At 41.7% G+C, this 27570-nt stretch overlaps 2 protein-coding genes across 3 annotated transcripts in view; both read left to right on the forward strand.

Moving 5' to 3' along the window:
* The window catches only part of LOC310750701 (uncharacterized protein), a 735887-nt gene that overhangs the window by 632039 nt on the left and 76278 nt on the right, over positions 1–27570 (forward strand). The window lies entirely within an intron of this gene.
* EBF2 (EBF transcription factor 2) overlaps positions 1–27570 on the forward strand; it is a 254019-nt gene that overhangs the window by 159395 nt on the left and 67054 nt on the right. For both annotated transcript variants that reach the window (XM_083588712.1, XM_083588711.1), the window contains exon 7: positions 17046–17127. In XM_083588712.1, coding sequence (XP_083444838.1) covers positions 17046–17127 — 82 coding nt within the window. The remainder of the gene's footprint in view (positions 1–17045; positions 17128–27570) is intronic.

Here is a 27570-nt window from a genome sequence, read left to right on the forward strand (position 1 = left end):
GGAAAAGGTATGTGGACCCAAGGTGCTTGATTGTAAATTGGCTCTCTTAGCAAATTAATGTACGTTTCCTTTCACGCAACTGCAGTTTAGGGACTAGTAGGGCTCCTGGCTTGTGTAGGAGTGAAAGCCCTTATCTGAGTGTTATCTGCTCTGGCAGGTGTAAAATAGGTTCCTAACCTTGATTCTGTCTCTTGAATGTTCATGCCACTGCTGCCTCCTCCTCCTCCTCTCTGAGAGTTACAGGAAAGTTATTACCAAGTTTGGAATTAAATAGCAGAGGGTGTTTGTTTTTTTTAATCGGGTTGGCCTCTACCATCTGGCAGCAATAGTAAAAACCAGTGGACCAGTCAACAGCAAAAAAAAAAAAAAAAAAAAGGATGAAAAGGAAAGGAAAAGGCTAGTGGTGTAATTGGTGTTCAGTGCGCAGCCTTCCACAGAGATGTGGGGGAGAAAGGGGGATTTGCTCCAAAGTCACAGGAATGACTGGGCTCTGTTGAGGATGAATGTGTCTGTTGGTAATTGGTCTTGCCTTGGGAATGGGGGATGCAAAGGAGTAATAATTGCCCCAATAATCTTGAGTCTGAAATAAGGCTTTGCATTAGGAAATTGTAGGATTCATGAGGCTTCATTTCAGGTATCTCATAACAATGGGTTTTTGCATCCTGCCTCCCCACATTGAAATAGGCACAGAAATTAATGTTTGAACTTCTGACAGGGAATATAGGAACATACGAAACTGTGTTATTTTTGGTCCATCCAGCCCAGTGTTTTATCTATCTACATCTCTCTCTCTCTCTCTCTCTCTCTCTCTCTCTCTCTCTCTCTCTCTCACACACACACACACACACGGAGCCATTCTGCAAGATCTCAAGCAAATATGTCTCCCATCAGCTGCTAACCTGATCCTTTAACTGATATAGAGGATGGAATAGACATATACATGGGAACTGTGCCAAAGTTCCTCAGAAGACATTTTCCCTCCTGAGATTTTTTATTTTTCTCACCTGCTAGAATTTCTCCAAATATTTGCCACCGTGTGTGTGTGTGTGTGTGTGTGTGATAGGATGTAAGGCATCAATTTTCATTGCAGCTTGTGTTCCCTGCATGCAGTGCTGTTTCTGTTCTGCTGCAGTTTAGCTTCTGACAAAAACTATTCATCTCACTGTCCACTGTAGCGATGTTATTTCACACCATTCATTTCAGTGCAAAGGAAACACAATGCAAAGGTGATGAATGTCATCAACAATGTATCCTTTGCAGATTGAAAACAACAACAGCAAACATGATTGTATCCACTGGATTGAGTTCCATTCCATATGTGGGACAAATGAGTGAATACCAGCAATTTCTGCTCCCATTTTTGTTGGAATTCTTCAGGATCCAATGGTGGCCAAATCTGTGCCCCCCCCCCACCTGCACTGGAATGATACTCAGTTGAGAACATCGCAGAGGTTGAGAAATGGTGGCCAGGCTTCCAATACCGATGCTGCTGCCACTTGCAGTAGAATACAATTAAATAGCCCCCACCCCGACAAATAAGGTATACAGTTGTATGAGACCAATTGTGTTCAGGTCAAAACATACTGAGTTTCATTGTGATCAAGGATGTGTTGCATTATGGTTTGTTTTACATCTTTCCTGAGTCATTTGAGAATGCATATGCAGGTTGTACTAGTGTTTGAACTTGGAGTGTAGAATTGTGTCCTGAATGTGCAAACCAAAGCTTTCTGTAGATCACTATGATATCTCAGCATTCAAAGCAGGTATTGTACTACAGTGTATTTTGCACCTTACTTTTCCACCTTGAAAACAGGAGTATGGGTAGATTTGCCATTTACTACTGAAGTGTAGAATTCTGCTGTGCACATACAGTATGTACTGCATTCAATTCAGGCATGTCAGCACTGAATGAAGATATCAAGGTATTAACTAACAAGCAGAGTTTCTTTCTAAATCCAAACATTTCATTCTACCTATGCAGCATGTGGGAAGGTATCTGATTATACGTTTTTCTATAAGACAAAGAGAGGATGTGAGCTTGTGCCTTAACCCTGAATTCCTTACCTGAATTTCACAAAGAAAATGGCCTTGGGATAATAGCACCCAGAACATTATCAGTGGCTGGATCCCCTCTCCCCCACTTTTCACCTCTCAGTTTTTCCTGTCTGCATCTGGGTTCCTTCATACTTCTACCACTTCAAGACTCTGCCATTTTATTCCTACCTGAGCATGCATACGTGAGGCCTTCCTTTACTTATAGGACATTGCGACAAAACTGTGTTAGAATCTTTGGGTATGCATAGATCAGGGATAATCAATGGGGTGTGTTCCAGATGTTGTGAACCTCTTCTCCCATTAACTGTGGCTGGTCTGGTCAGTGGTCAAGCATATGGGAATGGTAGGGTTGTTGCCAATGCTAGTCCCACACAGAGCAACCCTGCTGAAATTAATTTCAACTGGTCAACTCTGAAGAGAAGCTAGTTGGATATGACCCAGTGTCTATAACAGCCGGGCCACACCACATAGGCTACCCCTGCTATAATTCTCATCCATTTTTTTCAAGCTGGCTTTTTTGTGGGTGGGGAGGGGAGGGGAGAAGGAGAGAATAAGGGGAGGGGAAACTGAGGAGAAAGGAAAGCTGCTCATATTGCAATTTGCAAAGATCTCTCCGAAGACTTTTTGGAATAACAACTGCAATTACAATTGCACTGTTAGGGTAGTGTTTTATTTTCAACCCCAGCCCATAGAGTTCAATTATTATTTTTATTAATGGTGCCAGATTTTCATTGGAGTACAAAACAAGGTGGCTTTCCTTGGAGATCATTTGGTTCCTAGTGAGTGTGAGAGTAGCAAATGACTGTCTTTGGAGCTGGGATGTAAGCAGTAAGCAGTTGTAGTTTTGTATAATTGCTATGTTAGAAAATAGATGGTGGATGAAAGGAAAAAGGGGAAGAAGAACACTACATATTGAACGTTCTCCCACATTAAAAAAAAACCCTGCAATTTTTTTTAAAAAATGCTTTGTTTGTATATTTCTAGTTGTTGATGGAATGCAAAGGCTGATTCTAGGGCTGAGACTGGTTCTCTCTCACACAGGGATGCAGAAGGCAAAACTGATTAAACCATCAAAAGAGGCATCCCCTCCCATGTGAGAAAGGCAAACAGGAATGCTTCTCTTGAGATGGTTCTTTTCATTAACAGTTTATGTCAGTACTTTGGTCAAACTTCATTAATGAAATGATTGGTCCAGGGATGAGGAACCTGCAGTGCTCTAGATGTTGTTAGACTCCAATTCTCATTAGCTCCAACCAGCATGACCAATGGTCAGGGATGATGTTAGTGAAGTCCAATAACATCTGGAGGATCCCTGGATTAAGCATTTGAACAGTCAACATTTCAGTTCTAATCTAAACCAGGTATGTTGAATGTGAATATTTATTTCAAACTTTAAGTTAGAAATAGGGAAGCCTCCAGATTAACATGCTGCTCGGGCTGATGGGAGTTGTAGTCCAATAACATCTGGAGGGCCACAATTCCCTACTCCCTACTAGATATGATAAATGCTATAATATGAAAGGTGTTGATCCACTGGAGCAATTATAACACAGCCTGTTGTTGAACTCATCTTCATTTCAAGGTATTAAAGGAGCATAAGAATTAAGGCAAATAGTCAAAATAATAATGATGATGATGTTCCACAATTATAAGAATCATTTTTCTGAAACTTATAGAAATGACACCAAAAACCTGATTCATCTAATTGATGAGTTCTATGAATGTCCCAAATTGAAAACCAATCTGATAAAAATTGCCGCAGGTACAACTGAAATGTGACATATTAATATTTTTACTCAGTTTTTTCATATATTTCTTTCCCATTTTGTCAAAAACTACTGTTGTATTTTATTCAGACTTGTCAGGAAAGATACACTTTCATTGGTTTGATGAAGTTTTGAGCAGTTACAAAGGTTTTCCTGTCTTATTAAAATATATGGCAGCATCTACTGGCAAAATAATATGGTGCGCTTTCAAGTTTGAAGTGAGAATTTTGCTAGTACTCCAGTATTTTCAGAAAGAGCCATCTGCTGGATGCTATGCACAATGCCTCTAATTATGGAATATGACAGTGTGGCGCAGTAATTAGACCAGAGGTTACTAAATATTTTAGACCCACAGTCACATTTGTAAACCTGATAAGCTGTTTTTGGCATCACTCACACCACCTTGAAACCACACACACACACACACACACACACACACACACACACACACACACCATGTAAGCATGTGTAAAATATCCTGCTAATGTACATGTGCACACACACCCAACTTCAGTGTTTGAAACTCCCTGTGCTGGTCCCGTGGGTTAACCATGCAGCAAGGTCCGAGTCCAGTCTGAAGGTTGAGGGTGCAGTATGGAGGCTGTCCGTCAAAGCTGAAGTGGGGTCCAAGGCAGGGAGTCAGGTGAGGTCAGGAACTCTGGCAGAAGAGCAGGACAGGGTGCAGGCAGGAACTGGCTACCAACAATGTTGCTCCCGCAACCTGGGACTGGGCTGGCTGGCTTTTATCTGCCCTGAGGCATAGGGCGGCCCCGATCCACAGGTGACTCGCCTCTCCTGGCCTGGAGGCGAGCACTCCTCCTGCAGGAACTTAGTTCCCTCCGCCTCTCTGCCCTGAGCCTCTGCAGCTCAGGAGAGGCTGGAGGGTTACCGGACCCAGAGGCAACCTCCTCTTCCCCTGACGGGGCTGAGAGTGAGCACCTGCAGGCAATGGGTCCTCCATCAGCTCAGGAGCCAGAGCAGACTCAGCTGGTGCCTGCACCTGAGGATCCAGCACAGGTGAGGACCCTTCAGGCTCAAGCCCCAGCCCCGGCTCAGCTGGTTCTGGAGGCGGGGACTCCTGTGCAGGCTGGGATTCCTCAGGTTCAGCCTCTGAGTCCAAATCCCAGGCCATCACACCCCCATTGTTCTAGGTGCATTATGTGACAGGGAATTTCATTAGCGTCAGCAGATTCTTAGCTCTGGGTGCAGTACTGCGCCTAAGACTTCAGATTAAAACCCTCTTGAGAATGTTAGAGGGGTGGGCAGGGGAAGGACTTGACCATGTGAAAAATGAACATGATATTTTAGCCTCAGTTCACTCATTTTCAGGTTTGTATTCTTGTTATATAGAAAAAGCACCTAGACATTCCGTTGTTGCGCCCATAACCTAGGTTTACGGTGCCCTTTAGCTCCTAGCTTTCATATCTCAGTTTCTAACACTGCCCAACTGTGCACATGCACAAACCCGAAACAGCGAGCGCGTGCACACACACACACACAAACACAATTATCTGAATTATTCTAGAACCTTCCCTGGTATCAATGTCATGCTCACTGGTCAGTAGTTACCTGGGTCTTCTCTCCGCCCCCCTTTGAAGATGGGAACAGCATTTGCCCACCTCCAGTCTGTAGGGACCTCACCTGTTCTGCAAGACTTCATCTCCCATCAGCCCCAGCCATCATGGCCTATGGTCAGGGATGAGGGGAGGTGCAGATCAACCACATCTGGAGAGTACCACATTGGCTACCCTGATATATAGGATTTCAGCTTCCAAAATGATTGATGGTACAGCAGACAGCAACTCACCACTAAAGATTTCTTTCCCCAAGGATCAGCAGCGGTAGATTGCTGTTTGCCCCCCAGCCAGGCATTTTCTGGACTTTAACCTCTTTCAGTTTCCCTACTGAAATCAATATGAACTGGTGGAATAGAAAAAATGCAGTCCCCCCCCAAAAAAAGAAGAAGGGTTGTATCCAACCAAGTTTTACCCTGAGTAGACGGATTGAAAATAATGTACATTACTTAGTGAGTGCCATTTATTTTAGTGGGTCTACTCTGAGTAGGATTAGGATTGAATGCAACTGAATGTTTGGGGGGTTGAGGGGGGAGGAATAGCATATTCCTAGTATTTGTTCTTTCCTCTTTTTTAATCCCTAGTTTCTATCCAGATTTAACCACAGTGGAACCACTCGATGCTGGAATCTCAAAATGATCACGGAGTAGAATTGTTCCATTTCGCACAACTCTCATTGTGTGAATCCCCAAATTTTCCTCTGAGACTTTTTTTCTTTTTTTCTTTTTTGAGGAGTGATGAGAGATGCACATGAAATAAAACACCATGGAAGTATTTGTGTCGGAGATTATTCTTATGTTTGAGGTCTGCTCTATCAGATCTCACAAGCCAGATGGGATCATGTTGCTGGACCCCTCTGAAAGCGGCTTTATTCCTCACTCACTGTGGGCCATCTGAGCTGCTTGCTCACATAATGTAATGCCAAGGGTAAACTATTTTCATCTGTCAAGTGTTAGAAGGTATGGACTGCGGCACCTGAAAAATAGCTTTGGTAACCTTGCGACTGTGTCCTGATAATAATACATGCTGATGGTGAGAGGAGAAAAAAGACAGGAAAACAAACAAACATAATTGTCCAAGTTGAGGTGTGGGGGGGCTGTGTCTAGATTCTGGAATGCTTAAAGACAGAGGAAGTTTGCATCAAAACACCCCAATTTGTTGTCTCCATCCTTTGCATGATGGTATTGGAATAAGTCTCTCTATCTTGCTGACCTCCCAGTTGGCAATGCCAATGCTCAGATTTTCTTCTGGAAGCAAGACTACTATTTTTTCTGATGTTGTTTCCAGGGCAATTAAAATAGCTATATGGAAATGAGTTGATTCATAATGTGCTGTTGATTTTCTCTCTGTCCCTTGAATATATTCTTAGTGACTTAATAACTATTTAGGAGGCAAAGGCAGAATGCTGTTCTGTTACACAAGGGTCTGAGGACCTGATAGCCCTTGAAGCCTTTGAACATATTCCATGCAGATAACAGCTTTGTGTGAATACGTTACTGGATGTTTGGAAGGCTTATATTATATGTCTAACTTAAGATGTATGCACTTAGGGCTATTGCATTCAGATTGTGAACTGATTATGGGTTTTATTGGGGTTTGCTGTTGTTAAATTTGCAAATAATAACAGCAGCAGCAGCAACAACAACAACAACAATGTAGGGTGCCAAAGGGCTTGAATTACTTTGAAGAGCTCTTGGGGGGAAGGGAGAAAAATATTAAAAACTTTGCTGATGCATATTAATAGTCAGTTCTCCATCCTAGTGAAAAGTACAAGAATTTTGCCCTACCCCCTGAAAGTGCAGCTTGCCGCTTTTGGTATTCCCCCAACCACATCCATAAATTCAGAAAAAGGGAAAAAAGAGCACGGAAATCATTGAGCCCAGTCCTCATGCATAGCACCCAATATTTCTCCAATGAAAATAGGGATGTCCTATTCCATTATTATTATTATTATTATTATTATTATTATTATTATTATTATTTCAGCCATCTGACTGGGTTGCCTCAGTCACTCTGGGCAGCTTCCAACATATATAAAAACATAATAAAACTATACAGGGCTGCCTTCAGATGTCTTCTAAAGTTTGTATAGCTACTTATCTCCCTGGCTTGGGGGGGTTGCATAACTCGATACCCTCACAACATTTATCTGATGAAAATAGGGACAAAGCAGAAATTGGGACAGCTTCTGAAAATCTGGGTTTGTCCCTGGAAAATTGGGGTGCGTGGAGGGCCTGCTTATGGTGAATCCTTCCACCCCATGTAGCATTTAGACTTGTGGTCTAAAGTGGAACAGCCCAAAACAGGTTTATGGCCTGAAAGAGAAAGGGTGGGGAGAAAGATCCTTTGGTTGCATTGCTGTCTACTACAGCATGGGGAGAGGAACCCGTGGCTTTCCAGATGTTATTGAACTCCATCTGACCATCTGCCCCAGCCAGCTTTATGTCAGAGGAATGATGGGAACGGTAGTCCATCAACATCTGGAGGTTCACAAGTTCTTTACTCCTGTACTACAATATGCTGGCCTTCCACATGTGGCAGCAAGAGTTTGAGTCATGGCTGAAAATATCCTTATGTGAAGCCAAGCATGGGCCAAGTAGCCATTGGAGTCCCTGTTGAATGCCTGTGTGAATTTTGTCTAGGAAAAGTTGTGAAAGCCGCTTTCTAATTATATAAAAACCAGGAAAACCCATTCTGTGGCTCCCCCATTGCTCCTAAATCATACTTCTGTGGTGTTAAGCTCTGCCTCCTTTTTGCTTCCTCTCTCCCGAAGTCATTTTTATTGTAATACCTCCATAAATATTAATGCCTTTAGCAGATGCAAGCATGTAAAATATCTGGGTATATATAAAAGACAGCACAGAACTCTTTTATATGGCTGCTTAGTTATCATTAGAGACTGACTAGAAAATATCTGAAAGGAGGGGAAGGAATGAGTGACATGGTTCAACTAAAGGGGATACACACACACACAGACACACACACAATCTTGAGCATATGTGAGTATTTAAAGAAGTTTAAAGCCAAAGGAAGAAAATTAGGCACTTTAATGTTTCTACTGGGGTTTAAAGCAAATAAAGCAGCCATAATAAGGCTGAGTGTAGGCAATGACCCATTGAAGCTGAAATGCTAAACATTCCTTGTGATTTAGGGTGTAGTGTTTGTTTGTGAAGAGGTTGAGAGGCTGATGTTGAAATGGTGGGGAACCATTGCTTTGCAATTCAGGACTTTGAAGATGTTTCTAAGAAAGCACACTCAACACACTTATGGGGCGGCAACTTGATATAAGTGTGTATGGTGCTGTTATTGTCTTTGTTACCATAAGGGCTGCATATGCTTGAGCAGCTCACTTGCTCCATAAGGAGCTCCAGCTAGCCATGAACTTCATTTGAACTGTGTCTATTTACACAGCTTTGGCACCTTCCCACGGAAATATGCACAGGAATTCAGGAAGCTGCCTTACTTAGGAGGTGATCTAGTCCACCTCTGCAAGTTTCCACACAGGGATCTTTCCTAGCCATAGCTTGAGACACCAGGGACTGAACCTGGAACCTTCTGAATGCACAGTGTGCAACTGAGGCTGATCTATTTGGGCAACAGGGGCTCTGCGCTGCCTCAGCTTGCCCTCAGTCGACCCTCTTCTTACCTACAACTTGTCCAGGGGCTGACACTGGCTCTAAGCTTTCTCCCTCATAGTGTTGCCCTTGGGCAACCTAATAGCAAGGAGGCCAGGGACAAAGTTCAGATTAGTTGGGCATGTCTTCCCATGGATCTGGTTCCACCTCCTGTTGGTCTCCCTGCTGGCACCAGCCATGTGCTCTGCCATTGAGCAGATTCATGTCTTAAGGGAAGTGGGAATTGTAGCTCTGTAAGGGAAAAAGTACAGTCCCCAAGATTCTTTTGGGGAAGTGCTTTAAATGTATGATGTGGAGCTGCCCTTTGGTGACCTGGTTTTGCCTAAATCATGTTGGAACTGGAGGGTGGGATGGACTTTCTTTGGCGATCACTCGTAGCTGAGCAAGATTGTCTTCCAAGAATACGGTTTTAACAGTATGTCCATATGTGACTGTGGAGGCCAATTCTGGATCCGCCCATCCATGGGATGGTAATATATAGATGAGTAAGGGTTTAGCGTTTGGCCCCACAACCACTACCCATTTGCTCCAAATATCAGACACCACTCTCCAAATGACTAGGGTACAGTCAGATTTAAAGAAACTGCTCAGTTGGTTAGAGTGTGATGCTGAGAGGTCTATGGTCATGCAGTTAGTTAGAGACTGGTTCAACTGAAAACAGATGGAAGACAGCTGTAACATCTTTTGTATGGCAGAATCCACACTCACTGCCTTGCTTTCAGGGCAGCCGATATGTGATTAGACCCTGTCTACCCCACCCACAGTGTTTCATCTCTCTATGCAATTAATTTGTTGTGTTGTTTTCCATGGGAAATGGGGCCAAACTAGATGTGACTGCATGATGTCACATCTAGTTTGCCCCCATTTCCCATGGAAAACAACGCAACAAATTAATTGCATAGAGAGATGTGCACATTTCTAATGATGTAAGTAGCCATGGGAAAGCCTCAGCAACTAGATGCCCATAGAAGTGAGAAGGACAGATTGCACTCTTTCCTTCCCTATACCATGGTTCCAACAAAAATATATCACATTTAGTATCTCATAACTTTTGCATTTCAATGCATTCTTGTATCAATAGCACACATTCTTGTTATGGACTTCTGGGCCGAGACTGAGATGTCACTGTTGTATCATGCAGACAGGCTTGTGGGTCTGTGCATCTATTTAGCAAACAATTGAAGGAGGATGTCAGAAGGAAGCTGCCACCTCAAAATGTTCCTCTACCAGCTTTCCAGATGTTTTGGGATACAATTCTTATCCGCTTCAGCCAGCATGGCCAATAATCAGGGTTGGTGGAAGCTGTGCAGCAATGTCTGGAGGGCACCAGGTTGGTGAAGGCCGACATAAACAGTCATACCCGTGACTGACTTCTCCCGTATGTTCCTCCTCTTCCCCCATGTGTACAGGGAAAGTCCTGCTCTAAATACTTTGTTCAGACCAAAAAAGTATAGGGCTTTATCAGTGGTGGCACCTACTCTAGAAATTGCTTTCTAGGCTGACTCATGAAGTTTGGTCCTACACAGTCCTTAGGAAAATGGGGAAAGATTTTTTTTAAAAAAATACTTCAAAGGTCACTGGATCTTATTTGATGAACTGGTTTGTTTCTTTGTTCCTCTGTTTATTAGAATTTATGCTGCAAATTGACCTGCTCTCTGAATCTTGTTGGCTATGGCTGTTCTTTTGAAATGTGTTGTTATCATTGTTTGGATTTTGTTGTTTTGGATTGTTCCAGAGTGAGTCACTCTGGAATCCGCCTGACATCATTTTGAGAGGCATATCAATTTAAGACTGAATGAATACTTTATTAGTTAAACCATTCATCCAAATGAGTGTGAGGCATGCTCAAAGGTCCAATATTGTATTAAAAAGTGTTTTCAAAAAAGATTGCATTTGTTCATGAACAATATGGATCAGTGGAAGAAGCAGACACTCTGTCTCTTCTCCCCACCCTCAGCTCCATCCTCTCTCTCTTCATACATTGGAGCTCAGCCTCCAAGTCAGAGAAAGCAAAATGCTGCCATTAGTTGCTGGGTCCTAGAATTGCAAACCCCCCTCTTTTTAATCTAGGCCGCAACAGCAGAAGATCCACAAGCCACAAGGCCATCCTGGGATGCAGGCTTTCCCCCATCAGGGAATCTTAGGGAAAATTTTGTCTAGGAGGGACGATTAGTTCTTTAAGATTTCACTCATTCTCTTGCACAATGTAAGATTTGGGATCAAACATAAAAAATGAAATTTTTATGAAATTTTGGGTTTATAAACCCTCAGAGTTTGTAACTCTACCATAGGGTGAATTGCAATTTTTGCATCTCTTTTAGTACGTAATGTGGATAGCTATATATTTGCCAAGGGCCAACATTTGCCATTATCTACTCGCAGTCTGTTTCTGAGCTAGCCAATGAGGTGCCCTCCAGATAGCACTGGACTATAACTCCCATCAACCCTGATCATCAGCCATGCTGGTTAGGGATTATGGAAGTTGTAGTCCAAGAACAGCTAGAGGGCACCACGTCAGTTGTCCCTGATCTATTTGTTCACAAAAGCTGCCCTGTTTGGGGCCAACTTAAATTTAGCAATGGAGTTAATTGACAGTAGCCAGGAGTTTGTGTGTGTATACTTCAATATCCATCAGACAAAGAGGTTTGGATCCTCTGCATTAGCCACAAAGGGAAGTTAGTACAGACATGGCAGGAAGGAAAAAATGACCTTGCTTTTTAGTAATCCCATTGAGAAAGTCACCAACTTAAAAAAAAAATACAAAATACAAAATCTGTTAATAAAGTTTAAAAAAACCATTGGTATTTTCAAGAACATTTTAGGTGATATTAATATCTCATCAGTTTAATGATTTTCCCACACTCCCCATTCTTTTGTTGTTTATTATTTGCTGTTGGAAATGAATTGGATCTCTAAATATTTCCTTTGTCTGTTGGTAAAAAGAACCCACAATTTTTGAAGTTGGCAAAACTACGGTTTTATTGGAGATGTAACACTGGTGTGTATGTTTTGGAGGGGGGGCGATATGTTTTTTGCCTTATATTTCTATTGCTTGTTTTTCTTGTTGGTAAACCTTGGGAAAAATATACATCTTTCTTCTTTAAAGTTCTAATTCAAGGCATGAATGTGTGAGTTCTGGAGGGACTTTGGGACTGCGGTAAAAATTCGTTGTCATAGTAACAGAAAGGGAACTAGGCCTAGCTCACCTGGGACTTTAACTTACTGCAAAAGCTGGGTTTTTTTTTTTTTTAGAAAAGCACTCAGCAAGGGAAATAAATAAATAAATTGCTCATTGTGTTCCCAGCTGACTTTCAACTCCCGCCCCTCTCCGCAACTATTCAACCCTTATATGAATGCATTTTATTTTGTCCTGCAGCCTTCATGAATTTTCCGTGTCCCAGTTAAATCTGTGGGTTCCTCCCTCAACACTGCAATTTAGATGTACTACTAGGATACCAGGGCAAACACACACACACACACACACACACACACACACACACCGAGAACAGAAAATGTTTCCAGCTGAAACAAAGCTAGATAGATCACAGACAGACCTAGTGATGGTGGAGAAACTCAGTTTTGTTTGCAATATAATGAGAAATTACTTAATTCACACATCACAAACCAATACATAACTGAAACACAATTATCCCTCGAAATTCACATTTCTCTGAATTTTGCGATGCAGATCTTTAACCAACCAGTTAACAAAAATGTGAATGTTAGTGAAAGTCACATACAAAAATGCATTGTGTTAGAAGAAATGGTTTTGAGAAACTTACATGCTAGTCAAAATGCCATGCCAAACATGTGTATATTAGAAAATCACATGATGGATACTTTTCATGAGTTTTTATTATTATTGCAAATTGCTGCAGAACTAAATTTGAGACCAGAAATAGGAGAAACTGAAACTGACAGATTCATCTATCCATGAACAGAGCCATTCTCATTTTTGTGTTTGGATGGTATAAACTCTGAAAATATATTTAGGAACCTTTTGTTTTCCCATTCTCCAGCAGCTGTACACAAAAATATCTAATGTAGCATAGAATAATAGATCACAAAGAGATCTACTATTTATTCTGTAACCTCGTTGTACATCTCACCTGCCCAGTGTTTCATTTTGATTTGTACATCTTGTGCCCCCGAGTCCCAAAATATGGAAACATCCATGTGTTCCTGAGCATGTTTAAAATTTTCTCTTCTTTTTGAGTATTTTGAGTGTGGACCTAATATATTTATGACTGTATCAGTTGGGCAGCTTTGAAAAATGGATAGTTACATCCCAAAATCTGTAATTAATTTTCTCTGTTCCACCCCCCACCCCCCGATTTTTAGGTGACATTTACATCTGCTTGAGCATATCCAGATGTGGTGCCAGTTTCGTGATTTTTCCATAGCACATATATAGTGCAGGCCAAATTGTATAACTGTTGATGCTGTTGAGGGAGGACTTTGAGGGCAGGAGTCCAGGGTCCCACTCAGCAGAAACAAAACAGAGCTGGCTCACACCATTTTGAAGCAAGTGAAATAATGCACATTAGCAACTAAAAAAAGCCCACTCCTAAAAATATTAATTCCAAAGGCTAAAATGATCCACTGTGAATAACCTATTGTAGGTTGCTTGGTCCTGGGACAGATTGTCGTCCTGCTGGATAGGAATCCTCACGATTCTTGCTGCACTGTTTGAGTGGCCACGACTGCAGATGGGCAAATAGGTCGATTCTAATTTCACTTTCTGGTTTTTCCAATCTTAAATTTAGTTTGCTACATTTCCCTAAGAATTGGTGATTTACTTTATTTTATTCTTTGAAAAAAAAAACCTCATGAATGTTTCTCGGCATTTAAATGTGCATTTCTCTTAATAGACACATTTTTTTCAGGCAACATCCACATTTCCATGTTACTTTCACAAATATATGGTTTTGTGTTTTTGTTTTTTGTCTTTAATACTATGCTTCTTCAATATAAACACTTTAAATCCCCCTTTTTTGGGTTGGAGCACTACATCCACTAAAACATGAAGCAGTGTGAATTGTGAAGGTTAATTGTGTTTTAGTTCATGTATTGTTTTGGGGAAGGGAGAATTAGGTAGATTTGCATGCTGCCATGCTAGTGGCCGTAGCAGCAGGGCTCTCGGGTGTGTTGTTAAGAGGCCAGCTTAGCCCTGCTCTCGAAGCAATTTCCCTTTCCCCTCTCCCCACCTTTGCCCTGACTGGCATTACCTAACTACTCTGTTGAATTGTACAGTCTATTCTACCACTTCCACATTTTACCAACTCGTTTCACTCCACGTGTAGACCAGGCCTTAACCAATCCCTTTTCAGATTTCAAATCAAGTTCTATCTCTCAAACTTTAATAAATTAAAGGTACCCATGCTATTCATTCAGGTTTGGTGGGTGGTTGGAGGAAGGCACAACATGTCACGATAGATGCAATATTCAAAGGTAAAACTGAATTTTTCAAGTCAGTAAAACATTGCATTTTCAGTGCTGGGAACACATAGACTGCAATAGAAGAATCTGTAACCATGGTGGTAAATAGAGAGGCAAGGAACAAGGTTGAGTAACTGGGCTACAATTATTTATTTTCACTTAAGAGATCTGTTTGGGATACTAAGTCCTTCAGCCTTTCAGCCTTCCTGGGCTGCTCCCTCCCAGTGCACCATAACTCTGGGAATACGTTACAGGCTGCCCCCCTACTGGCAAGTCGCACAGCCCTGTACAAAATTCAGTCAATATATGCACAAATCTCAAGGGCCCTTGAAGATTATGTTTATTGATCCAGAAATGTACACAATTCCCTCCTTGTGGAAGGATTGTGTGCACATTCTCCATGAAGCCTGGTGAATGTGCACAATAGCCAGTTGTTATGCACATTAATCACTCAACTTACAGTCCATATACAGTATATAGATATAAAGATTACAGTGTGGTAAACAAACAAACTCATCACTTACCTGTTGGTAAAACACAGAAGTAAATTAAATGCCACCTATAGGATATTGAAGGGATGCCATGTTGTTTTTGTTCTGGATAACAGACTTGTGTTTGGATTTTTTTTTTGTGGGAGTCTTTTGTAAGCCTCTCAAGGCTATAAACTAGGATGCAAGTATTCAAAATAAATAAATAATCTATTTATTGCTATGTCCTGCAAATATTACTTTTTCTAATACTTTCCAGTGTGATGAAAAATATGTGATGTGGAATGTTTCCCCATTCATATTTATAAATTGCATTTCTGTTCTCCTGGAGATCTGAGGATACTACACATTGTTCTTCACTCCCTCATCATTTTACCCCAGCACCCCTGGAAGATAAATTAGGCAGACAGGTAGAGACTTCCCCATGGTCAACCTGTGTGAGCATTACAGCAGATGAGGATTTTAAACAAGAAGGTCACATTGGCCTTTGTGTTGGACCACACTCGCTGGCCTCATCAGAATGTCTGCAAACATCCCAGCTGATCATGTGCTGATTGGAACATCAGTGTGGAAGGTCTCTGTACATTCAAGTGTTGTGTGCTGATGTTCTGCTTAATGCCTGTATATCAGGCTGTCCCCCTCCCTCCTCCATGCTTTGGGGGGGGGGCTCTGTGAATGGCTCTTACATGAATTTCATATTTTATGTAAGCTCCCAGCAATTTTATAAAATAATCTAAACTGAGAGAGAATTGCCCAAGGCTATTCAGTAAGGTTGATGAGCTGAGTAGGAATTTGGCCCCGTGTCCCTCCACGTCAAAACTCAAAATTCTGTCCACTTCACCATGTTTGACCTCATTATGGCTTCTTCACTTTTAAAAGTATATAACTAAAAATGTATTGTATGGATGAGATCACCACATAACATTGCCTGACACTTAAACAGACCTTTAGTCCTTTGTCTCAGTATTGTCTGCCACAGGGATGGGGAGAGCCTGTGACAACCCCCCAAATGTTGTTGGACTACAACACCTATCATCCCTGACCATCAGCATCTGGAAGGCCAAAGGTTCTCCAGCCTTGGTCTATCATGACCAGCAGTTGATCTCAGAAAGAGATCTTTTCCAGAACTGGTGCTGAGATCCTCTTGTTGAGATGTTGAGGATTCAATCTGAGCCCATGTGCATCCAAAGCATGGGGTCTACCATTGAGGTACAGCCCCTGCAAACATATTTATCATATACATACACTCAGGGCTTTTTTCAGCTGGCACCGCTTTCTTGCGTTCTGGCAGCTTTGTAGTGCTACGTTGCCCAGTGTTTCATTTTGAATTTTGAATAATGGGCCCCCATTAAAAAAGCTCAACAGCTTTGGGTGGGTTCAACAAGTTCTAGACCTCTTTTTCTATATATATATATATATATATATATATATATATATATATATATATATTAGGTATTTCTATATATAACTAGGTATATATATATATATATATATATATATATATATATATATATATATATAGAAAAGCTCTGCATACACTTATGAAAACACCAGGATTGGCTTCAGCTCCTCTGAATTTCATGCAAATCCCAGTTTCGCATCCACATAATGTGTGAATGTCACTTAGACCCAGATAAAGAGATATAAATTACAGAGTTGCATTCATGAGTACACAAATACTTTCAGGGTTTTTTATGGGGGGAAATTCTGTCTATTATCTTTATTCTTTCTTTTTGTTTTATTGCTTCAAATTCCCAATGCAACTGTTCTTGCCTCTGTCCTCACGTTGGAAGCTTCACCTACTGTATTTTGCCTTGCTTGTCTGTGAGCTAAAAGTTTTTTGTTTTGTTTTTTAAGATCTCTGGTTTCTAATAGCACTAGGTATTTCTTTGCAGGGCAAATAAATTCCACAAGAAATGTCATTTTAATCTGTTTTAATTGACAGCATGCTTTTAAAACACTCTGTTGATCTCTCCCGGTGGATTCTGCCACAAGGCACAATCACATCCGCACAAAGCAAGTAAATAATAACAGACACCATTTTTTAAAGTGGAAGATGTCACACACGCTCTCTCTTTCCCCCTACAGATTCTTCTTAAAATTCTTCCTCAAGTGCAATCAGAATTGTTTGAAAACAGCCGGGAACCCTCGAGATATGCGGCGGTTCCAGGTAAGTGTTATGGGATTCTCTGTTAAGTAAGTTGTCTGTCTTTTCACTTCCGTTCCTCGTCACTGACACCGTGGGTAATAAATGAGATGACAGTAAATGATAAACCCCATCATATATTGTTAAAGTTTTCCCTGCATTTGTCGTATTTAATCCTTGCTTCCCCCACTTCCCCCTTCTGAATGCCCAGGAGGGGAGGTGATGTACCCTGCCAACTGGTGATGTATATTTGATTTGACACCCCAAAGCAAGGCACTTGCATGTACAACTGCCCATAGCAGGGACTGTGTTCATGATTGGTAGCTGTCTCTGAATTTTTCAAAGTAGCTCTGTCTGTGAGCCATGTGCAAGTCCAACCCACACACACGCAAACACACACACACTTTAACATGCTCAGAATTGTCCATTCAAGTGCTTTCAAAACGGCAGCTGATCCAGGCATGGTCACTTTAAAGATCTTGCATGGTAAAGGCAACAAGGCCCATGGGACAATGACCCAGCTGCTTTGCAGGAAAATCTGCCACTGGTTTCATCATAGCTGTCGCTGATGTATTGAGAATACCAGCTAATAAAAACACAGAAGGAGGTGAAGTGTGTCAAGTTGGAAACATGGAGGGGGGGAGAGAAGGAGGAGGAGGGGGCTGAGGAGACACAGGCACTAAATCTCATCTCTCTTTCTCTTTCCTTTCCACGCTGTAATTGTTTAAGGCTGTGTGCAGACGTAACAAATTCACAGCAGTTCTCCACATACCACTATAATGCCTCGAGCCTAACCACTCTCCATTTGATTCTGCTACTGTAGCTTGATAACTGAGCAAACATAATGAAAGAGTAAACACACAGCCTTGCTGCAGGTGGTTTTAAGGGTGCTGGGGTAGGAAACAGGGTTGCTTCTTAAAGAAAAACAACCCAGCAGGTTAGCTTTCAACCTGGAGAGAGAGGGTTTATTCTGTAAATCGAATCTGGTACCAAACCATCATGGTATGGTTTAGACAAGTCTGTGGCCACAACATTCTGTACAGATTGTGGTGTTCCCAGGCTATCTTCTGGAATTCCACTCCTGATTCTCTTACAGTGTCTGCAGCAGCAAATGGCCTTTGGTAATCACTTTGAGAAAGGGAAGTCTCTGCATCAACCAGGGTGGAGGAGGGCATAAAGCTATTTAAACCTGTTCTATCCCTCCTTTGGCCTCTTCAGTTTCAAAACTCAGAGTGGATATGGCCAATGTTCACTTACAGTCGTACCTTGGATCCTGAACGCCTTGAGAGTTGAACATTTTGGCTCCCGAACGCCACAAATCCAGAAGTGAGTTTTCTGGTTTGCAAATGTTTTTTGGAACCCAAACACCCAACATGGCTTACATGGCTTCTGATTGGCTGCAGGAGCTTCCAGCAGCCAATCAGAAGCCGCTCCTTGGTTTCCAAACATTTTGGAAGTTGAACGGACTTCCCGAACAGATTCTGTTTGACTTCCAAGGTACGACTGTATCTGTTTCCTGCCAAGACAGAAATCAAACCAGCAAATATATATTCACTGTTGTTTTTGCTTTTTGCCCACAAATGATATGCACATAACTGATTTACATCTTCCTGCTATTTGCATTGTATTTCCTTTGCATTGAAATGAATAGGGTGGAATAACAACTTAACTTTTATAAGTTACTTAATTTCACCACAGCAGATAACAAGATGGATAATGTAGTTTTTGACAGACAGGAAATTTGCACTCCGTAAGATCCATGATATGGCTACCTTATCTATAAGAGCATCTTGTGCAGCAGCATCTTCTTATGCACGCGCATGCGTTGTGTGGCTCGAGGACCTCTGGCACTCCCTTCCCCCAGATGCAATACTTCAGCGTCAAACTACTTCTAAACTTCCTCAGGCACAAGCCTTTATGGCAGACACTACTATGGATGCTATGCAATTTCCAACCAGGGCTGTGTCCTCTCAAGCAGCGGAATGGAAACAGTGCTGCATGTGACAAATACAGAGGGGAAAATATTGCCCCTGACCCTCAGATACCTTTAAGAGTATAATTTCACAACTGGCCTTCAGAGCTGTGGTGCTTGTTGTCAGGGGCCTTTTGGGGGCCAACCTGTAGCATACACCTAGAGTTATGGGGCCTTGGAAGGGAGTGTAACAGGAAGGTTTCCCTTCTCACCTGAAAAGATGAGGCTTCAATGAGGGGGTAGATGAAATACTACCCCTCAGCCCTCGCAGCATTGGCTCAACCACCATTGTTTGTGAGCAGTTAGAATCTCTTACTATGGTTCCCTACAACAGATATTTTGTGTGAAAATGAATAAATATGACCCAGATCACCCTGCCTTGTGTCTTGCCTTCTTATTTACCACTATAGTTGCAGACACTTCGGTTGCAGCCCATGTGTGCCAAGCACTGAGAATACAATGTTCTACTGACTTGAAAAAAAATCACTTTTAACCTTGAATGTTGCATCTGTTGTAACATTTTGTCACCCCCAGCCCCCAATAAAGTTGCATGAATAGTATGGGTACTTTTGATTTATTAAAGTTTGAGACTCAGAACTTGGATTGAAATCTGAAGAGGAATTAGTTAAGGATTTGTGTACACATGGAGTGAAATGAGGTGGTAAAGTCTGGAGGTGGTAGAATAGATTGTACAATTCCTCAGCACAGCTGCATTGGACTTAATGGTCTTCTGAGGCCACCACTTTCAGTTTAAATGTGTGTTACTTTACTTCAAAATGTGTTAAATCATTTCTGCTACACTGAGGATCTGCGTGCTCCTTCTTCTGGATGGGGCCCTTGACTATAGCTTCAAAACCCGTCCTCGCAACATAACTGGTACCATTTCAGATTGCAAGGGGAAATCGATCTTTAAGTGTTCCTTGTTTAATTCCCTCCTTGTGAGAGAATTTTAAAAATGCGATGGTGAATATGGTATTTTTTCTTTCTGTATTTTTTTCTGTACTCTTTCAGTATTTTTTCTGAGCTCCTTCCACTACTACTCATTATGCACTGTAGGTGCCCAGAGATTCCTGGATCCCACATTAAAACTCTATATGGTCTATTAAAGAATGCGAAAAAATACTAAAACTTATTCTCTTCTGAAGGGTTTCACACAGATGCTGATAAGAGTGTTTTTAGTGTGAAGATCATCTCAAAATATCAGTAATGTTTTTGCAGCCCCCAAAATGCATGCTCTTTTATCTTTCATCCAACTTCTTCCATATGCCCTATATCAGCAAAAGATAATTAAAATGCCAGAGATTACGATTTAGGTTACAACGGACACGTGTCAATCCTAAAAATGTAAGACCATCTCAGATTTGTTAAAACAAGATACAGGCATTGTACATGCAGAATGAAGGAATAAAGGGGGGTGTTTCTTCAAACTCTTGATTTAATTAAGTTTTAGAAACAGAAAAGTAGGTGAGGGGAACAAAAAGATCTGAGTGAATTTTATCTCTATGCTAGATCATGTACAGGTTATAGAAGGGTCATATATATGTGGTAGGGTGCTCATGTAACCTTGTATAGTATTAGAAACGCTGTCAGAAGGGAACCCTCTGTTTGAAGGTAACTGATGTAGATATGGCACAAAGCTTTTTAGGTGCCAGTACATGTCCAGGGAGAAAATCAGTTCACATTTTTGCACTTTCCCAAACAGTACATGAACTGGAGCACGGCCGTCCTTCTAAACTCACCCATCTTGGAATTTTGCAATGCAGTTCTCCAGCCAGAGTCATTCTGTGTTGTAGCTTTACCATGAGAAGTGGTCAGTGATGTGACATTGTTTTGTGGAAACCCCCTCCCCTTTTTCTAACAAGGCATTGTTTCATCAAATTAATTGGAAATATCACAAATGCATTGATATTGAATGATAAAAAGGGTAGTCGACTATTTCTAGGATGCGTCTTTGAGAATAGGATGTATAATTTCCTGGTTGTATCCAACAAAGTTCTACACAGAGTAGACCCACTGAAATCTATGGACATGACCTATACTTGAATGACTCGTGTCCCCTTAATGAATCTTAAAAAATCACACTCACTGTAATTACACGAGCATTTGTAGATTGAGGCACACTGGGATGAATAGTTCCCCGAATTCATTGATTTATTACAATATTATGCATGAGTAGCTCCTCCATATGGATCTAGCTTATCTGAATGGACACTTCCTTGCATATGTGGGATGGTTGGAACAGAATGGGACAGTCTGCCCACTCCAGAGGTCTGTATGTACAGCAACACACATATATGGCCCAGGAGCAAATCTTGTAGATATCCCAAATAATTTATTTTTCCTCCTTCGTGGTTCTAATTTGGGAGGGGGGAGGGGCAAAATACATTTCCTGCAAGTTGTTAAATTAATCTAGTTCTGATCCTTTAAACTGCTTAGGCATATTTGAAAGCTCTGTGGAGACAGATTTTTCTTTTTCTTTTTTTTAAAAATAATTTTTTTATTAATTTTCCAGCATATATCAAAACACAACACAACTGACAATACACAAACAAACATACAAACACATATAATTTCATAACCTCTTTTTCTTAAACCTTATTTCAACGACTTCCCCATACCTCCCTTTTCTGCATCCCTGTTTTAAACTTTTCCAGCAACCCCTAATTTCAATTACTTATAATTCACTTTCTTTAATCCTTTTTCTCTTACCCAATTATTTGTCACTGCAATTCTGTTTTACATTACCCATAACATTTTAGCACTCATTAATTTTACAACAGTTCTTAAGATAAGTTTTGAATTTCTTCCAATCTTCTTCCACCGTCTCTTTTCCTTGGTCACGGATTCTGCCAGTCATCTCAGCCAGTCCCATATAGTCTATCACCTTCGTCTGCCACTCTTCCAGCGTGGGTAGTTCTTGTGTCTTCCAATACTTTGCTAAAAGAACTCTTGCTGCTGTTGTAGCATACATAAAAAACGTCCTATCTTTCCTTGACACCAATTGGCCTACCATGCCCAGGAGAAAGGCCTCTGGTTTCTTATGAAAGGTACACTTAAGTACCTTCTTGATTTCATTATAGATCATTTCCCAGAAGGCCTTGATCCTTGGGCACGTCCACCAAAGGTGGTAGAAAGTACCTTCAGTTTCCTTACATTTCCAGCATTTATTATTGGGCGTATAATAGATTTTTGCAAGCTTGAGATTTTTGAGACTGAATACATTTTCTCAATGTATTCAGCTCCTCTCTGGCCATGTTTCACAGCAGTGAAAATTACATTCTGTTACACAGTTGTACCTCAGAAGTCGAACGGAATCCATTCTGGAAGTCTGTTTGACTTCCAAAACATTCAGAAACCAAGGAGCAGCTTCCAATTGGCTGCAGGGAGCCACGTTGGACGTTTGGGTTCCAAAGAACGTTTGCAAACTGGAACACTCACTTCCGGGTTTGCGGCGTTTGGGAGCCAAAACGTTCGACTCACAAGGCATTCGTCAACCAAGGTACGACTGTATTCTCTTACTACAGACTTAATAATCTGGAATGAATATCACAAACCCCTTAAAGTGTTCTCACTGTCACTTGATTCAACATTATAGATACATATATTAAAAAGTTTCCTCCACCCATTTATTCACACAAATTGGCTGAAGAGACAGAATCTTCCCATTCTTTCTGCACAGTCACTTTCAAAACATGTAGCGCTTTCACAACACCCACACTGTAGTTTATGTATATATTATTCTAGCAAGGAGCTCACTATGGCACACCTGATGTCTTCCTCTGATGTAAGTTAGTCTGAGAAACTGTGGCTGGCATAGCTTTGCCATTGGCAGCAGCATGAGGTTAGCCAGGAGCTCCGAATCAGGAACTGTGGGATACTTCTATAGGGCAAGCCAGATGACAAGGCTGGGGAAGCAAGCTAAAGGTCTAGCTCAAAGGGCAACCGAAGGCAGAAACAAGGAATGAGCCAGAACTGTGTTAGAGTAGTTGCAAGTGGAATCCCTGATCTGGACTTTGTGTAGAGTAGAAATGAATTTGCTCTTCACCACAAGGATGAGTTTCAAAGATTTACTGGAAAACAGTTACAAATAAATGTTACATAATACAAAGTAACACATTGCTCTTAAGCAATGTCATTCCATATTCTTTTTAGTCCTTAATAAAGTTCAATAAAGTTTCCTCTCTCTGTTCCCAGAGAGAGATCCTGAGTAACATACTTGTATCACCATCACAGAGCTTTTGCTTCTGCTACTGCTGCAACTGACTTTTCAGGATTCATCTCCTCCTGTTAAAGATCTCTAGGATTCCAATAATTGATGAGTCATCAATTATTTCATAGCATTTAAAATGCAATGCATTCAAACCATATCATTTTATGCATATAAAACTTTTCTATGTTTAACAAACTGGATGTCCTTTTCTGGTTCAATCTTCACTGGCAGGGTTGGCACCATCAGGCTTTTGCTGAGGTCCACACCCCAGAAAGGGGACTCACTGCTAACCTCCTAAGCCTCCTGGTCCTGCCACTTTTCTTTGTCAAGAGAGAGCAGTGACAGAAGCAAGGAGAAATATCAGTTTCAGTGATTAGGCAGTATTAACAATGAGGTAATCCCTGTTAACTAAATTGGTGCACACTCACAAAGACAAATTCATTAGTCAGTTTTTCTCCTCCATTCACACTGGAACCCCAATGGATAACTTCGGGAAGCTTGTCTGAATGGAAAGAGAGAGCAGAATGGAAGGCTGCTGTGACTTGTTTTTCTTCTTTCCATGATGAAAATAACAATAATAAATATTAAAAATTTAATAGCATAGCAACTTTTGCCAAACTAGAAAAATATGTTAGTGTAACTGAGCAGTTATAAGGGAAAGTACATCATGAATTTCGTATTATTTCCAGATGTCCAGTGCTATAAAGGATCCCCACCCCTCTCTTGGAACCATAACAGGATTCCACCCCCACCATTTCACTGAGGGATGAGATAGGTTGCACAAATTCTGGACACTCATTGGGAACACAAACCTCAGAACAAATCTAGCAGAAGAATATCCTTGGAGTACATTCATGATACCATTATATTTCAATTAGTGCTGGTTCTCACAGTGGTCCCCACTAATAGCAAATTCAGGTGCCTGTGTGGCAATCAGTCTGGGAGCAAATAAATGAGTGATTCCTACATGCTTTGCAGAAAGAAGAAGAAATTTTAAGGACCAAAACAGACACCTGTGAGGTCCCATTATTTAGAGAATAATGTTGGCGATTAACTCGAGAGAGAGACAAGCAACTATACCCTCTTAGACCCTGATCACCCGATTACAACCTCATTCTGCTGCATGCATAGACTTATTTTAATCTTAAAACCAGCAAGTAATGAACAGGTAAGTGTGAACAGATAACTTGTAATGGGATACACACTCTTGGATGCAACTGTAAAGTGCAAGTGAGAGAGAAGAGAATACTTGAGCAAAGGTGAAGGCAGATCCACTCAGCCCCTGTATTAAGTGTATATTTACAACACAAGAATGAAATTCATGCCACCAGTGTTTAACCTTGGCTGGCAAAAGCAAACCCAAACTAGAAAAGTGTCTTTCAGGAAGGCCTTAGCCTGACATCTTGCTTAGCTATACAAGCGATACTTGCCCATGGTGTTCAACAGTTATACTAACAGACCTAGATCTCCAGGGATGTCAGTCCAATGCCTTTCACCAGCCTTAAATACCCTTAAAGAAAACAAAAGCATGTCATGTTTTATGATAATGGGTGAACAAGTGGTATTGATGGATATGCCACCAGGAGGGCATTGGCAAAAGAAGGGAGGGGGAAAGCACCTAAATGGTTAACAAGATAATGGTAAGAAATATTGACCTTGATTTGTTTAGCTAAGATGTAAAGATTTCTGAAGGTCAAAGGTTTTCTTGTGTAGTGTTTTGGAGTCTAACTGTGCCTGACCCTCTAACATTAAGTTGCTGCGGCCTGCAGTTTTGAAGAGTGAAGCGAACGAGGGGGGAAAGGAGAAGGGGGAGAGAACAGGAAATGGAGTGAGGTGTTTCAGGAAGTTGTCAGGAGTTGACTGATTGATTCCAGATGGAAAGGGTCACCCTCCATGACCCAGGAAATGCTCACTGGGGGAAAGCTGTTGGCTGGTGAAAGGGGGAGGGCCTGGGAGCTGGAGACTATAGAGGAATGTCCGCTTCCTTTTTTTAAAAAAACAAAACAAAACACAAAAATCATGGACTTTTAACTCTTCAGTATAAAGCATGCTTGGCAGTGGTCTATTTTCGGCATGAGATTTGAGTGGAGCTATGTCTCGATTAAAGAACAATTTCTTATCCATAATGCTAAGCAGCTTTTCGTTGGTAAAATATGTTGTTGTGGTGGTTCCAATAATGCCAAGGTAGAATACGATAAAACAACTCAATACAAAACAGCAATTCAAAACGAATTCAATATACAATAAAACCAACATACCATTATTAAAGTAGTCGGGAATCATTCAACTGGTATCAGGAGTCACTGAGAGCTACAGTAGGTATATTTTAAAGTAGATGAATGATTCATGGTGAAGGAAAAGCTTGGGTGGAACATGATGAAGATTCATCTAGTGCTCTCTCTAGCCCTGTGCCAGAAAATGTCTCCTGCGTTTCCCCCCTGACCATTCTCCATTAACTAATGGAAAAAAGAAATTTCACCTGAAAATTATCAAAGGGGAGATAAAAAGTTGGTGAAATTCTCATGGGATGCAAGTGGCCAAGGGGTCATTGTGAGTGTCTCATCTTTCATTCTGTAAAGCATCCCACCAGTGATCTGCACTCTGCAGCCTTCTTGGGAGTCTGCACTTCAACCAAACATCATGATGTAACTTATTCCATGGGATGGAATGGAAAGTGAGGGCAACCAAAAAGGCTGTAGAGTGCTGGAGAAATTTTTGATGGAAAGAAAAACACATACGCTACCCTTGGCCACCTGTCAGAGAACAGGTTTATGCCACACTGAAGACCAACCAAAATTCCAATGAAGTTCTAAAGTGCCCATGAGGTACATAAATGGAAGCCTCTTTCACAGAGGAAGAAAACCTTTGAGAAACCAGAAGACAGATCTTGGCACAGCACTAGTTTGCCCCTAGTATCCAACAATTAGAGGTACACTCAGAGTTGACCCATCCATGAAACAAGGTGAGGGACCACCTCAAGCGGCAGGAGCCACAGGGCCAGCAGATCTGGCCTCCAAGGAATATATCCCCCTCTGCTGCTGCTGCGGTGGCAGCAACAGCTAAGGTTGTTGGAGGCTGCATCTGCCTACTCCTTGCCAGCGTTCTTGGTGAATAGGAGGTGCTGCTGGTTTCCTCCCACCCTTCTTCCTGATGTAGATCTTTATTCCCCTTTTGTTCTTCACTCACCCCTTCTTCCCTGGTCTAGGGGGGGCATGTTGCCATTTTGTGGTTCACCTCAGGTGCCAAAATGCCTTGGGTCAGCCCTAGGTACAGTTCCTCTAATCAGAGGCATACTGGCTCTGAGTGTGCATGTTCCATATTTAGTGATCACTTGGGATATGCAACAAAATATTGCAATGTGGAATGTTGTTTTTCAAGATTCCAATCAGCCATGCCATGTTACAGGATACTCCATTTCCTTCTAGTTGCCCAAACTACAAGAAGCAAAGGCTGGAATCTGTTTTGTTAGTTTTGTTGCAATACACATCATATTTGTGTACTGTTCTGGTGGACACACATACTATGAGCTGTGAATGTCATATGGTAATGATGGCTGTAACGGTAACAAACATGTTAGAACCAACATATGCCAGGGACTGCTGTGCCCACACTGATTTGGCAGTTTGAAAGGTACGTTTGTTAAACATTTCCCTTGCTGTCCTAGAGTACTACTGCCAAGGTTTGAGAGTGCAGATATGGAATATACACAGTTAGGTGTACCTGGGCTGTTCACATATATGTATTATTTGGGCCTAGTGCATAGGGTTGTATCCAGTGTAATGCTAAGGAACCCATCATGGTAGCACACTTCTCCCCCCCATGCTACCCCAAATCTCTTCTGGATCTCCTCCCCACCCCCTGGAGCAAATTTGGGAAGGGTGCTGGGTTTCATGGGGAGGAGGAGAAGCGGGTAAATTTCTGCTGCACAAGCATAACTTGTGCTAGTAGAAGAGTGCTTTGGACACCGTCCATAGTACCATATTTTTCGCCCCATAGGACGCACTTTTTTCCCCTCCAAAAATGAAGGGAAAAAATGCAGGCTTTCACTGAAGCCTGAAGAGCGAGAGGGGTCGGTGCGCACCGACCCCTCTCGCTCTCCAGGCTTCGCGCAGATCTCCGTAAGCCGTGGGAGTCCGCCCCGGGCTCCCACGGCTTGCGGAGAGTTGCCTGCATGCCGAAGGCTGGGCGCGCTGAGCTCGGCCTTCCCCCGCCCCAGCCCCGTGCCTGGGGGGGGGGAATAAATTTCCCCCCCTTTATTTCGCCCCCAAAAAACTAGGTGCGCCTT

Source organism: Podarcis filfolensis, assembly GCF_964270895.1.
Source record: "Podarcis filfolensis genome assembly, chromosome: 15".
Classification (NCBI taxonomy): domain Eukaryota; kingdom Metazoa; phylum Chordata; class Lepidosauria; order Squamata; family Lacertidae; genus Podarcis; species Podarcis filfolensis.